Here is a 15,087-nt window from a genome sequence, read left to right as displayed (position 1 = left end):
TATTATTATTTTCAATCTCACCGTAATCAATTTCACCGTCTATTTAAATGAAACTTAAGAAAAAAGATTTTAATTTTTTAGGCTTGATTTTATAGACTTAAATATAAAAAAAAAACTTAATTTATAATAAATATAGGTTATATTTGATACAATGTTAATAAATTATAAAATAACATTTTTATAAAAATTAATTTTATTTATATTTATTTTTTAAAATTTTAAAATTAATTTTTTATAAATTATTATTATATCATTTACTATTATATAATATTTATATCCTATTATTTGTCAAATATAAAACATATATATATTTATTTATATATTCACGAACACATATACGGGCGTGTAAATAAAAGAAACCGGAGAAAGTTGTTACAAAATCATTATTTAATTTAAGTTATTGCATAAATGGAGAAAAGGTTAAGAAGCAGGCGTTCACACACTAAGTAGGTAACAAATCAATACTACCAAATCTGATACTAATATTAGCATCATCAAGATTGACTACGTCAACAAATCTTCTAATCGAACGGCTGAGACATTAGAGCGCGTGAAAACATTACCTTAAAAATCTCGAAAATGGCAAAACTACTGGCGTTCTGATTAGGCGTTTTCTTGTAATCTTGTTTACGCTGCATGAGAATCTCCGTACGCGTCTCCACCTAATAATGTTAAAATCGTAATTACAACAAAACTATAGGTCCATTTCCAAAAGCTTAATTATCTTATTTAAACAGAGCCGCAGTGTAGAGAGGAGTTGTTAATACAAATAACGTTTCTTGTGTGAGAGACTTCATTAAAAAAAATTTTTTTCCCTAGAGCTAAGCCAAAATGGCAGCAGAGGAAGGACAAGTGATCAGTTGCCACACTTTTGAGTCATGGAATGAGCAGCTTCAAAAGGGCAATGAATCCAAAAAACTGGTAATTTATTTTAATATTTATGGGCCTTTTTTTCTATATTTTATTTGATTTGATTTTTTTTTTTAGATTTATGATTATTTTGATTTTTAAGATAATTGGTCTGATCTATTTTCTTTTAAAAGGTTTTCATTGGCTTGAAATAAATTTTTTTATTTGTTGGGTATTTTGGATTTACAATTTTAATCTAGAAATTTCAGGATCTGTGAAAGTTGAAGCCTTTCTTTAAAAAAAAAAATACGATTTCTGTTCTTGTTGAAGTTTACCTTTTTTATTTAAATAAAAATTCCTCAGTTAATACAATATTTGCCTGTCCATTTCACATGTTAAAACTTGGAGATAGGGTGATTAATTTATATTCTTGACATATGAATATTTGTCATTCTGAAGACAGTTTTAAGGGAATAATGAAGAAACCAAGAACTAGGTTGTCACTGTCAGTATATGTTTGTGGTTTGATATTTATCCTGTTTGGTGAATATTTCTCTATTATAAAAATATTTGGTGTGCGTTGTATTAGATTATGATTTGATGTGTTCTTTTTCTTGGAAAATTTTTTTTAACCTGAATATAGTTTTGTAACATGTTTTACAACTTGTTACATTCAAAAATTTCAATCCTGAAAAAAAAAAAAGGGCTGAAGAAAGACATTAGTAATGTTAAATTAATGACAGATGTTAATGGTGATGTTGATGTTTGTTCTTTGTATTTAGTTTCTCCTTTTCCTACCTTTTGCTCCATTAGGAATGGTATATAAAATTTTACCTATATGGTAAATGCAGGTGGTTGTTGATTTCACTGCTTCATGGTGTGGACCCTGCCGTTTTATTGCACCCTTCCTGGCTGAATTGGCCAAGAAGCTTCCTCAAGTCATGTTTCTCAAGGTGGATGTGGATGAGTTGAAGGTAATGCATTATAATATAATTCTATGTTATCAGGGGGTAATAATCAAGAAGTGAAAACGTCGATGGAAGTTGATTTCTTTTTGTTTTCAGGAGGTTGCTGCCGATTGGGCTGTGGAGGCTATGCCAACTTTCATGTTCCTGAAGGAGGGGAAGATTGTGGACAAAGTGGTGGGAGCAAAGAAAGATGACCTTCAGCAGACTGTGGCAAAGCATATGGCTACTAGCAGTAGTGCTTCTGCTTGATGATGATAATTATTATTACTATGACCTCTCATGTTTGGAGGGAGGAATTTATTATTATAAACCTCATCATTATGTGCAGCTAATAATCTAGACATATCTCCATGTTAGACCTTAAGTTTGTTTCTATATATTTTGAGGATATTTATATCATTATTCGTATATGTTACAGACAGAATTCATTAAAAGCTTGTTTCATGGTTTTGGTGATTTATAACTCTCATGCTTGAAAAGTATTGGTGATGTTCATTGTTTCGGGTTGAAGTGATTTGAGCATTTTTTTGGTACTACTTACCTTGATGCTGAGGGATACTAGGGGACCATATTCAGAAACTCATTTGACCTGGTTTGCTTGCTGTGCCAAGAGGACAGAGATAGGTGTACCGGTGTTACATGATGACGTTGGATTCTAAATTACAGCTGTTGAAAACCTCCATTTCCGGCTGTTTCATCTTAAACAGTGGCATGGGAAACATAATTTAAGGTAACCATTAAAAATGACACCATTAAACCAGAAGGGAAAGACAAGAAAACAACTGAAAAACAAGGCAGTCTAATCGGTAACTGCACATAAAACAATGGCCATACTAGGAACCGCTCCCAACATGAACATAATAGGGGTTCAAACCTTTCCCGTCATACAAACAGAATCACACAAACACAATCTTCTCTTTCACCAGTGCCCATATCCGGTTAAAAGGCCGGGCCTCGGGGCCCAAATTGCGGGACCCCAAGAACTTGGAAACTCAACTATCTTATAATCACTAATTTACAGAAGTCTATTAATCCCACTTAAATTAACTTTAAATTAAAATAACTAATTGCCTTTAACATTGAACACCTTTAGCCAGAGCCCTCCATTTCAAATGCTGTGGCACTCAATCTAACCTAATTAAACGCCTATTCTTTGCACTTTTCCTTTTTATTTTCTGCTCAGCTACTTGCTTCAAATGCTGATAGTGTATAGTTAAATTACTTGCTGCATACCTTATGAAGTTGTTCTGTGATTCTTTCAGTCTAATTAATCACCCCAGTTGGGCTGTGCTGTTGTTGAAGACATAGGAGAACAAACAGCTTCGACTGACAACCGCTTCAACACATTTGGGCATGGATCTTGCCCAAAGTTACTGTTAGCTATGGTGACTGCACATCTTTGCTTCCCTATACACTTCTGTGAAACATCAAATGGTAGAACATGGTAAGCAATGCATGCATGGAAATTTTAGTTTATCTGTTAACAAGAAAGTGAGATTACCTTCTCCAAGATGGCATATGAAGCAGGAGCATGGCAAGGGCCTTGCTGGTAACTTCCACAAGTTCCCAAAGGAGTTCCAAAACTTGCAAATTTAATGAAAGAGATTGACTGTCCAGGACTACAGTGCAAGTGAACCTTCGGTCTGTGAAACTCTTCTGCCTTTCCATAGCTTTCAATCTGCCAGTTCTTAATATTCGGGTGATACTCAGAGACTTCGGCACAAACACTGGACACAGATCTTTTTGCAAGTGCGATTCTTGAGGGAACTCCTCCAAGCTCCTCAAAAAGAACCAATAGATTCTGTGTAGGTTTCAACCAAGACCGAGGAACATGGTACCTGAGAAAAAAAAATTATGGATTAATTGATGAAAATATTTTCAATTTAAGGCCATCTGTTGCTTTCTACTTATTACACAGACTAAAAAGATTTTTGTATCTCTTCGGTGGTAAGAGTAGTTACCATCTTTGGGTTGGTTGGCCACAACCAAGCTGACACTTTGGTGGTCGAAATGTCCCGGCATAACTACAGCCATTGCAGTCACCATGAGCATATGCAGTCCAATATCTACCAATGCTCTGCCCATTAATCCAGATTTGACCTTTTCCCATACTCTCCATGTCCAAAGCCAATGGCTCGTCACCTTCAGGTGCATTAAAATAAGCCTGTAACATTGAAGGGAAAAATTTTGAACTTTTAGAATCCACAACTCATGCTGCAACGACTTCTCATTTTTATTTACCTTATGCCATCTCAATGGCTGCTGTTTTTGTGCAGCCAATGATCCCTCCATCCACTCCACAGAGGAAATACTATTTGGAGACACCAGATTCATGGCCTCTCCTTTAAGCCCAACCTATTCAAACAGGCCTTCATGAGGAAACTTATGCAAATCAATAATAAAGACATAAAAAATAGAGAGGTCAATTCCACTACCTGGTACGTCCATTTTTGCCAGGACAGGTCCCATTTTCCTTGGTCAAGTCCATGAAGTGCAACTGGACCTAGGATTCCTGTATTCCATGTCTCGAAGTGTCCCCCTACATTCTTCAATCATCAAAAAATAGGAGTCAGTTTCCCAACAGAAAACATAATAGCCATGCCATTTTTTTTCTTTTCTTTCATTTTAAAGATAAAACAGAAGTCAATAAAGCTGGTCATAGAAAATTTCCGGTTCAGAGTATCTTCTCAGTTATTTTCCAACCATAAAGATTGGGAATTTAATGTATGGAATACATTAAGGAAAGTTCCGATTTTATGACTGCTTAAGCTGTAAAGGGTTTCTACTCTTTTCCTAAGCCTGGTCAGTTTGCCAAGCACCCAACAAAGGAAGAGTTTGATGCTTTGGCCAACAAATCCCAGGCTCAGCTAAAAAATGATTTGCTGTTAGGACCTGAAGACTTCAGTAAGTGATCATTGAATGATATGGAAAGATGCCACAGGAGTTTCTAAATTTTTCATGATTTGAAGTGCAAAATAATAAAGGTTGGGGAGAAAAACTAACTGGCAATCCAACAGCGACACTTAGCAGGGCAATTCTGTTTGTTCCTGCACGCAGATTGACCTTCCCAGTGTATGTGAATCTCCTATTTTCCCTTGTTCCAAAGGCAGAACCTGTTATCACCATGTTACAATTTTTATTTCTGAAAAGCTAAAACACAATCCAGGGAAACATAACTACGTACCAGAAAGTTGTCCATTGATAAAGATGTGTACAGCATGGCCTGTTGATTGAACAATGAGACTGGGGAGTTCCCCTCCATGAAGGAAGGATTCAGATGAACCAATGTCAATGCTGTATCATATAACATATAATTGTGAGACATTTCCAAAATTTAAGAATCAGTAAGCCAATTAATTGGATTCAGCAATGCTGTGCAAAGACATTTATTGTCATTGAGTCTTCAAACATCTTGAACACAGGCCAATCTAACCATGGGGGCATCTGTCTCACCTAGTAATGTACCACAGGTAATCACTAGCATCCCTTGTGACATTTATTTGCTCTAATAGCCCATCAGCAGTAATTGTTGAGCTGTCATCCAGTGAAGAAGTATCTTCATCATAACTTTCCCATGAGAACATCTCAACATTTGTTGGTAACATCTGCATTTGTGATGTCTGAACTCCAACCTGGAAAGGATGAGCATGAATTATTGTCATTAAGAGAGCCTTGAACCTTTTTATACTTATCTTAAAGGCATTACTTGTCCTAAAAACTATGCTTCAGTTCCAATAGTCTTGAAACTATGCAAATTCAATCATTTAACAATATCATACCTTTGCAGTATTGAATACAGCATTCCTGCAATCAGGAAGGATGCTGATGGACCAAGGAGGCAAGTTATAGTGCATGTTGTTAAATAAGACTCTTGCAGCAGATTTTGTATCGTAGTTTGATAGGAAAGCTGCACAATCTCCTGATTCTGATGTGTACATATAAGCCTGGAAAATGCCAAACATTGACTAGATTTAGTAAACAATTAAAGATCCCACATCTGCTGGAAGCAGGGGGCTTCTAGAATAGAAGCAGAAACCTGTTGGAGGCTTCCAAGTGAAGTAACAATGGGATCTGCTGAAACTAAAGCTCGCTCACACATCTTAATAGCTCTGTGGAGCTCCTTTAGGTGACCATACTTTGGTTGTCTAATCAAACCTGTCATGTTTTGTGCGAAGTAGTTAGTAATGCATCAGTGTGGCTAGCTAAAACCTGATGGCCTTCACATAAACTCAAGATGATGTAGAAATGGATGAGGTTGAATTCTAGGGGAGGCAATGGGAAGGAGTGTGTAAAGGGATAGGATTGTCATTGTAACCCAATTAATGGATTAACTGCAATAAGTATATTTGTAAATATCAGCAGAAAACCAAATAAGAATTGGATTTATATGTTTTTCAATTCAAATGCTATTGTTGTGAGGCACAGATTGCAAGGTGTGAACCATTTGAAAATGTTAAAAAAGCATTTAGAGGAGCAGTCACATATCAAAAACAAACTGAAAACATTTAAAGCAGATGCAATAATTCTTCAATATTTTAACAGAATAAACTACATGGAAATAAGCAATAGCTTTTTTTCTCACCATATTCATCTATTGGAGCATCATAATCGTAACTGGTAGTGATGAAAGGACCTCCAGCTGTACGTCCAAAATTGGTTCCTCCATGGTACTTTTTCACAAGGTAAACAAGCAAATCAGTTAACGAGAACCAGACTTTCCATTGTAAATATTTCATGTGCTTTGAGACAGTGAACAAAAAGATGAACCAACCATGTAATAATTAACAAAGGATCCTCCTTTCTGTATGAACCGAGCAACAGAAAATGCCAAATCTTCAGCTGGCCGATGATGAAGTGGACCGCCAAACTCTGTGAACCTTTTGCATAAACATTGCATAAAATGGTTGGACACTCATATCATATTAGATTTCAAATTAAGGTTACAAAAGAAAAAACACATGATAAACTTACCATCCACTCCAAGCCTCGGTCCACATTGTCGGCTTGTAGGGTTTGTTGGGATGGAATGCATCACAGTAGAAACCATTGCATGTGTTTATCTATTACAAGTACCCATGAAACTCCCTTAGCAAATCCTCATTATATAAATTAAATTGAGATTTGAGATAAACAAAGCACTATATATTGAAAGTTGGAAACAAGAAATAAAGCTTTGCACACATTTATTCACATTAACTTATTCCTTGAAAGTTCACCAAGACCATAGAGCAAGAGACTCCACATACTAAATATTGAATTACGTACCACTGGATCAGGGGCGTCTTCTTCTTTGCACATCACCCAAGGGACCCCAGTTCCTGTCTCTATGGCCATTTTCGCTGCCCAAGTAACATAATTATAGCCAGCAGCCCCTAGTAATTTACTCTGTGCCCCATACTCATTCTCAATCTGAACTCATACGCATTAAAAACAGAAAAAGGTTCATTTCACAATTGTAACTTGAGCTTAAATCAGCAAAAATTATAATTTATAACTGCATAAATTTGCATCTTAAGATGTAGAAAGATAAAATGATAAAATGGGGAAAAAGAGAAAAGCCAACAACTAAAACATTTACCTGAGAGAGAATAATGGGGCCACCCTGGGACTCAAACAGGTTATGACTCTTCATCAGTCCCACAATCTTTTCGGTGAACCCTTGCATAGCTCTCTGCAACAACGTATTAACAATCCTTATTTACTTATATATTTTAAGGAAGCAATTATTAAAATATATACTAAACTTTTAATGGCCATTTATCTTCCAGTAATTCTGCTCTAATTTTCCATGCAGTTAAAACGAAGGAAAGGAAAGTAGTGATGAAGGACTGCAGAACGGTTACCTTGAAAGGCTCATTGTCTGTTCTGAAGCTGATGCCTGGCACATATTTTAACCAGACAGGAAACCCTCTGCACATAGTAAAAATATTTAGAATACCAAGGAAATAGAAGTTACCCCATGTAGCTCAAACAGAAGAGAAGAGAAATAAAAAATGAAGTAAAGAATAAAAAAGGGATTGCAAAGAGAAGAAATGAAGAAAAGGTAGAGAAAGATTCAGATCTAACCCGAAATTCCACTCTGCACAAACATAAGGCCCAATGCGGAGATGAGCATAGAGACCTGCTCTTTGTATTGTCTTTATGAATCTTACAAGGTCATATCTCCCTTCAAAATTGTACTGTAAAATTATAAAAACAAGAAACATTTAACAAAGTAAAATTATAAATTTTATATTACAGAGGAAAATGGAGGGGAAATATAGTACATTTCCAGGAGATGGCTCATGAACATTCCAAAAAACATAAGTTTCAATCACATCAAGTCCTCCATCTTTAGCCTTCTGTATCAGATCTTCCCACATCTACAACCAAAAAAATAACCCATTTCATTTTTCACCAAAAAAAAAGTTCCAAAATTTTCAATAAAAAGAGAAACTTCTGAAGTACCTCAGGAGTGCTTCTGGGATAATGAATGGAACCAGAAAAGAGGATTCTCCTCTGCTCATTAATCACCACAGCTTTCCTATCATAGGTAACACTGCACTGAATAACTTGACATCCCAAACACAAAGCTAAGCAAAATGCAATTGACAGCCTTGAAAAAGGGCTTGTTTCCATGTTTTAACAGCTCGAGACTCAGCCTTTGAACTTGAAAACCCACAAAAGAAAGCTTGCAACTAGAAAATGGTGAAAATGAGTGAGAAAAGAAAAAGAAGGTTTTGAGCTGGTGGGCTTGTGGCTGTGGTTTAATGAGAGCAAAGTGGAGCAGGAAGAGAATCCATTTTCACACGGTCTCTGAGAGAGAAGAGAGACTCTGGGCAGACAGCAATTTATAAGTGAAAAAAATGTGTACAGTTTTCAACTCACAGCTCCAAGTGTCCATAGCCATTGTTACAATACAATAAAGGAAAGTGAAAAAGAAAAGACAAAAAAACTGACAAAAAACAGGGAAAAAGGGTATGCCAACAGTAAATGGTAGAAGCTCTATACTGTTCTTAGGTGAAGATTAAAAGCTTAATCTTGGTGAGTGTTTGAGCATTAACGGAATCTGCCATGACTTTACTAAATTAGTATCTGTCCTTTTCTCTTTTACTCAACAAATTGCCTAGACTCTCATGAAAAGAAAAAAAAATTAAGACTCAAATGTAAAATTCTGTTTACATAAATCACGGAAATTCACTTTCTTCCCAAGCTAGCACATAACATTTCTACTCAAAATATGATAAAATGACATGTAATTCTGCATGTTTTACACTTTCATTCAAGGGCAATAATAAGTACTAATATGCTTATGATGACTATTATGCGCAGTAAAATTCATTAATGCTGTCATAACTCAAATTATACCGATTATACCTTCGATTTAATGGTTGATATAGAATCTTGCTCAAAGCGTATGGTTCAAAAAAAAAATTTTTTTAAAAAATTATTAGCATATATTTTTTAAAAAAATTTTGGGATGGAGTCAAGTCATAAGATTACATCAGCAAACATCTTTACGTCTACTTGTGAATGAACTTCATCACCGTTTCACTATAATACTACCAAAGAGAGTCACATCAACACTCTTGTCTGATATACGTAATTCCAATTTAACCTAGAAAACTTACGGAACCAACCGACAACATTCACTACTGTTTGTGGTTTGACTTGTTAATGTACCCTCTGAATCGGGGCATTATAGTCATGATGCACCCAAAAAATAATAATAAAGGGTAAGTTTTGCGCAATATTGCTGCCGCTGCAGCTGCCAGCTGTGTCTCTTGGGGGACCTTTTTGTAGAATCTGTCTCCATTCGTTCTCAGTCTTCTCCATGTGAACCCAGAAAAACCATCTGAATTCTCATGTAGCCAAAACTCTTTATATATATAAATAAATATATGTCAGTTTATTTATTTATTTATTGTGACAATTGTTTTGCTTCTAATTCACATTAGATGATATCAACCTTTTTGTCTTCTCAAAACAACCCCTTAACATCATTAAATTTCTCTTCACATTACAATATTACATAAATCTTTTATCATTTTTCTTGGTGACTCTTGTTGATCTTCTCAAGAGTCTTAAGTTCTAGCTGTCATTCCAGCCAAAATCAATATTCTATTCTGCCCTTGTGCTGTCTTATTTGTTACTACATTATACATTTCAACCTACAATCCTTATGGTTTGAAATTTACAATATCTCTGTTTTTCATTAAAAAAAAAAACCATGTTCATATGGTATGCCACCACAAAGAAGGTTCCTTATGGAAGAAAAATAAATGTGTTCTCAATAAATGCAGCTAAATCAACAGTGATTTAGTCTTACACAAACTATTCTCGTCTGCAATTTTTAAAAATAATTTGAAAACCCACCATGTGTAGAAAATTTGTAGTAAATCTTATTGTACTTGCTTTGTTTGACAAAAGGAAAAAAAAAGCGACAATAAATATGGATAAATGAAACAGTGAGTCTCCCGAAAATGTTCTGCAATTAAATGCAATGGAAAGTAGCATATTGATCCTCCAAACTTTCTCCAGCCCTTATTTTGGCTGATGCGGCAGGATCGACAGTGTACCGCACTGTGATTTAATTTAAGATTTGATATTCCACTTCGAACAAAATGTATATATATATATATATATATATCCATATTCCATATGCAAATTCATATATTACGAGAATTGCATAAACTCTCCTCCATGCTTAGTTTCAAGCAAAATTCGCGATTGCTTCTTCCAATTATAACTGAATGGAGATTATAGCTTGTTTTTTACAAAGAAGGTCGTAGTTTAGTGATAAAAGAACATCCTAGATGGTAGGGATTTGAATTCTAAACTTGTTAAATGGATAACTAAATGAATTAATTAAATTAAGTCTTGAATTCACTATGTATTATTGTATAATTGTTACACTTCAATTAATTAGTCAATGCTCAAAACTTGGTCAATATAGTTAGGTCTTTGGGTTGTTCAAGTAAAGCACGCCCAAGCAACCACGTCACCTGAAGACAGTTAACCTTTCACGAAAGAAGGGATTCACCTAAGACTCCACAAATAACTTGTGAAAGTAGTCATTCTAAAACTAATCCATTAGCACCAAACTTACTTGAGATCATTAAATGCGACCCAGGCTTGCCTAAGATCATTAAATACAATTTTCATCTATTCACATGAACCTTTCTTGAGCCCCACATAAACAATTTTATTAACTGTTAATTGTCTTAATCAAGCCATCTCCTTTGATCTCAAGCAAAAGGTAGGTAAAATATTGGATATCAAGGTAACATAGATTAGACCTAACATCTTTTAAACTTTTTATCCATTGAAGCTTTTCTCACACACTTCGCCATCCTCATTTTCTTTCTTACTTGCTAACCCTACCTTAAACTTCGAAACACGCCCCGGAGTAACAATTTTGATACCCTCTAACTATGTTTTTTGGCTGCAGGTCATGGCTGTCTTTCCTTTCCATTTCATTCTCTTTCTTCTAGCTAATACATATAAAAACACAATCAATAATTAGCGCCTTCTATGGGAATTGACAGCCATGTCTCATCAACCACGTTTTTTTGAGACAATACTATTAATGCTAATACTCAACTAGTTATTGCTATTGAGGTAATGCCCTTTTTACCAATTCTTTCTCAAATTCCATCACTAAATTTACTTTCTTGGAATTCCTTGCTCTCCAATAGCACTTATGAAAATGAATCAGGTAACAACTTGCCAGTGCCACTTTTTAAACCTTAAACTCTCCCAAAAAGAAGATTAGACCACCAATTCACCCCTATCTCCACTCATGGATGACCCTGAAACACACATTTCCCCATCCGTCCATGTCATAAACTTAGCTTTATCCAAACTTTGAGCATTGACAGCCTTGATGCATGGATGAAACTAGGGAATTCAAAGCTCGCTCTGTCGAGCAAATCGTACCAATCCAACTTTACCCTTAGAACCCAAACCTTACCACCCAAATGGATTCTTTATTGGATGCTATGGCAAGAGCTATGCTGCACAGATTCTTGCAGAAGAATGCTGATGTCTTTATGTGGTCTGTAGCAAATATTGTTAGCATTGATGAATGTGTTATCGTTCATCACTTGAATGTAGATCCAACTACCAAACCAATTAAGCAAAAAAGATAAAATTTACCCTCGAATGAATCCAAGCAATAAGAGAAAATGTTAAAAAGTTGTTGCCAATGGGATATGTCAGGGAAGTTAAGTACCCTGAGTGCCTTACCAATATGGTTTTGGTGATGAAAGCACATAATATATGGAGAATGTATATGTAGACAGCCCATTTAGTTTGAGGTTAATTTTATGTTTTAAGATTAAATGTTTAGATTATTTTTATTGATATTTTTCATTTTATTTTGAGTAGTTTGATTGATTAAAAAAATAAAAAATAAAAGAAAAAAAGAGTTTAACTTTGAATAAAATTGAGAGGTTGAATTGAAAGTGCAATTGATAAAATGGTGTATTTGGGAAGAAGGATAAGAAAGAGACTTTGATTAAAAATCCAAATCGGGTTTGATTAAGAGATTAAAACTAAGAACACCTTCACCTATTGTGATTTGAATAAAAGGCCTATAAAAAAACCCCATTGTAATTGGTGAGGGAGGATCAGAAACAATAAAAAAGATCAGAGAAAAAAGTAAGAAAAATTCTAGCAATAGTTTTGTTTTGGATTTTGATTTTGTTAAGTTCTCAAAATCTCTTCTTGGTCTTAAGTTAAAATTTTTTGTAGAATTCAAAAAGGATTTAGGCAGCAATCGATGGCAGGAGGTGGAGGAGTAAACAACAAGCTATTAGATTTTTAAGAAAGAAAAGGGGTTGTTGGTTTTAAGCTTAAAAAGGGAAGAGAAGTTAGAGGCTTTTAAGAAAGTGGAGAAGCCAAAATGTGGGGGCCATTTGTTTGATTCAAAAGCTTTGGGTTTTAACCTAAAATTTAGTAATTGCTTATTATTATTTTTTCCACTTGCTTATATGTTTATTTATTTACTTATTTATATGTCACATGGTAGAATTTCTAAATAGGAATATATTTATAGATTATTTGAAAGTAAATAAAAAGTGAAAATTTTAATTTTTGAAAATAAATGAAAATTCATCCAATAATGAAATTTTAATAAAGTTATAGGCATGTAATTTTCTTGAAATTTTCTTAGTGAGAGAACTTTTTCTAAATTCAATCAAGGCGTGGAGGATTTAGAAATTGGTCTCAATATCATAATTTTTATTTGTTTCTAATTTGGAAAATCAAAATTAAAAATAAATTATGGTGATTTAATTGCATGATTAATTAAGTTGTGATTACATGATTATTGTATTTTATTGAATTGTATATTTTTATGTATTTTATTGGATTGTGTGTTTTACTATGTATTTTTATATGTATCTCTTTTTCATAAAATATTTAATAAATTCAATGACAGAACTTTTTAAAAAAAATAGGTGTTTTACTTAAATACTTTTGAGGTGAAAAATATTTTTAAGGGGTTGACCAAAGTATTGGAGAAAACTTTAAAATATGTCCAATATTTAAATATTAAAATTAACGAAAACAAAATAAAATAATAATAAGAATAAAATAAGGACCATTGAATTAAGGCTAAAGATAATTTAAGATTAATTGAAACCAATTTGTGGGCATTATAGGGGTGCCAAATCTTCTATACATGTAATCGAACTCTCGAACTCAATTTTGTTTAGAAGATCAAAACTTATTCTTTTTAGGGACTCTTAGTCAAGCTAGGAAAACATTAAAAAGATAGATTCACTTAGGTGATCAATTACACCTAGATAAAAAAGATTGATGGTGACTCTATATATTGTGTCTAATAAATTGGTTCTCGAACCTAGACATTATGACAGTATGTAGATTTCATCGATTTGAATAAGGCATGCCTAAATGACAGTTTTCCTTTACCTTCAGTGGATAGATTAGTAATCTCTTCTACAAGCCACAAGTATTTGAGTTTCATGGATGCATTCTCGAAGTACAATAGATTAAGTTAGTAAGGACAAATCAAAAGAAAACATTTTTCATCACTAATAATGGTTTATTGCTTCACAATAATGCCCTTCAGGTTGGAAAACATAAGGGCCACCTAGTAGAGACTAGTGAATAAGATTTTTAAAAAACAGATTGGTTGATCTCTGGAGCTATCCTTAGATAATATGCTAGTCAAAAGTCTTTTGTTGGAAAAACATGTTCAAGATTTAGCAAAAGCCTTTGCCATTTTAAAAAAGTAAAACGTGAACTTGAACCCTACCAAATGTACATTTGGTGTGGAGACAGGGAAGTTTCTAGGCTTCATGGTTTCTAACAGAGGCATAGAGGCAAACCCCGAGAAAGTGGTAACTATTTTGGACATGAAACCACCACGAACTACTAAGAAAATGTATAGATTAATAGGGCAAGTGGCAGCCTTTAATAGATTTATGTTTAAGTTGGCATATAAATGTTTGCCATTTTTCAAGGTCTTTCGAAGCGCAACAAGATTATATAGGATGAGCAATATCAAAAAGCCTTTGAAAAACTTAAATAGTATATTTACTCACCATCTTTGCTCACTAGCCCTATTCTTGGTGAGCCCTTAAAAGTATACTTGGAAGCTGTCTACAAAATAATGATAGTAGTATTGGTAAAGGAAGCCAATGAGAACCAAGTACTAGTCTATTACACTAATAGAGCCTTAAATTACACAAGGTTGAAAAATATAGCTTTCAGGCTGGTCATAGCAACTTATCGATTGAGACAATATTTCCAAGCATACACCATATTTGTATTAATAGACCAACCACTCAAAGAAATCTTACATAAAATAGACATTTTAGAAATAATGATGAAGTAGAGTGTTAAACTTAACGAATTCCATATTAAGTATAAGCCAAGAAAGACTGTTAAGGTTTAAGCTTTAGCAGATTTTCTCGCCAAATGTTCTTTCACACCCAAAGTAGGAATCCAACAATAAAATATTATAAAACCTCCCTAATCTCAAACTCAACCTTTGCTTACAAATCCAAAATCTCAAATCGAACAAACCCAAATAAAACCACAAAAAATAATAAAAATAGATTAATCGACTGAGCTCTCCATACCACCCTCCAAATTATTCAGTATCCTCTAGTGGCGAGCCCTCTATTAGAACACATGTGGTTGTTATATAAGGATGGTTCGTCAGAAAAAGATGGCTCTGGAGCAAAAATTTTGTTACTAAGCCCAAAAGGGCAAAAGTGGTAATATGGATTGTCTTTGGGTTTCTTTGTCTTTAATAACG

General features: G+C 34.1%; 2 protein-coding genes across 2 annotated transcripts; one reads left to right on the top strand and one right to left on the bottom strand.

Moving 5' to 3' along the window:
• Nucleotides 1–759: 759 nt before the first annotated feature.
• Nucleotides 760–2,273, top strand: LOC111291887 (thioredoxin H1). Its single transcript, XM_022883999.2, has 3 exons — nucleotides 760–921; nucleotides 1,701–1,823; nucleotides 1,914–2,273. Exons 1-3 carry the CDS (start codon nucleotides 832–834, stop codon nucleotides 2,064–2,066), a joined length of 366 nt encoding a protein of 121 aa, XP_022739734.2. The 5' UTR covers nucleotides 760–831; the 3' UTR covers nucleotides 2,067–2,273.
• A 327-nt stretch (nucleotides 2,274–2,600) lies between these two features.
• Nucleotides 2,601–8,614, bottom strand: LOC111291886 (beta-galactosidase 3-like). The gene is made up of 19 exons (XM_022883998.2): nucleotides 8,265–8,614; nucleotides 8,084–8,179; nucleotides 7,884–7,996; nucleotides 7,661–7,727; nucleotides 7,396–7,488; nucleotides 7,083–7,226; nucleotides 6,789–6,877; nucleotides 6,589–6,694; nucleotides 6,400–6,487; nucleotides 5,854–5,972; nucleotides 5,597–5,761; nucleotides 5,271–5,449; nucleotides 5,002–5,111; nucleotides 4,821–4,930; nucleotides 4,253–4,363; nucleotides 4,059–4,172; nucleotides 3,779–3,981; nucleotides 3,319–3,655; nucleotides 2,601–3,234 (listed from the first exon to the last, which is right to left on the bottom strand). Exons 1-19 carry the CDS (start codon nucleotides 8,433–8,435, stop codon nucleotides 3,085–3,087), a joined length of 2,565 nt encoding a protein of 854 aa, XP_022739733.1. The 5' UTR covers nucleotides 8,436–8,614; the 3' UTR covers nucleotides 2,601–3,084.
• Between the last annotated feature and the right edge of the window lie 6,473 nt (nucleotides 8,615–15,087).

This window comes from Durio zibethinus, chromosome 10 (assembly GCF_047325235.1).
Source record: "Durio zibethinus cultivar Kanyao isolate XHJ-2024 chromosome 10, ASM4732523v1, whole genome shotgun sequence".
Taxonomy (NCBI): Eukaryota; Viridiplantae; Streptophyta; class Magnoliopsida; order Malvales; family Malvaceae; genus Durio; species Durio zibethinus.
This window is presented reverse-complemented; position numbering and strand designations above follow the sequence as displayed.

Bases quoted from the DNA above. Each gene is read 5' to 3' on its own strand.
- LOC111291887 (XM_022883999.2), top strand. From the start codon at position 832: ATGGCAGCAGAGGAAGGACAAGTGATCAGTTGCCACACTTTTGAGTCA. The intron at 922-1,700 runs GTAATTTATTTT...TGGTAAATGCAG, and splicing joins GCAATGAATCCAAAAAACTG to GTGGTTGTTGATTTCACTGC. The intron at 1,824-1,913 runs GTAATGCATTAT...TTTTGTTTTCAG, and splicing joins TGGATGTGGATGAGTTGAAG to GAGGTTGCTGCCGATTGGGC.
- LOC111291886 (XM_022883998.2), bottom strand. From the start codon at position 8,435: ATGGAAACAAGCCCTTTTTCAAGGCTGTCAATTGCATTTTGCTTAGCT. The intron at 7,997-8,083 runs GTACTATATTTC...ATAATTTTACAG, and splicing joins ATGAGCCATCTCCTGGAAAT to TACAATTTTGAAGGGAGATA. The intron at 4,364-4,820 runs GTTAGTTTTTCT...TGATGATTGAAG, and splicing joins GTGTCGCTGTTGGATTGCCA to AATGTAGGGGGACACTTCGA.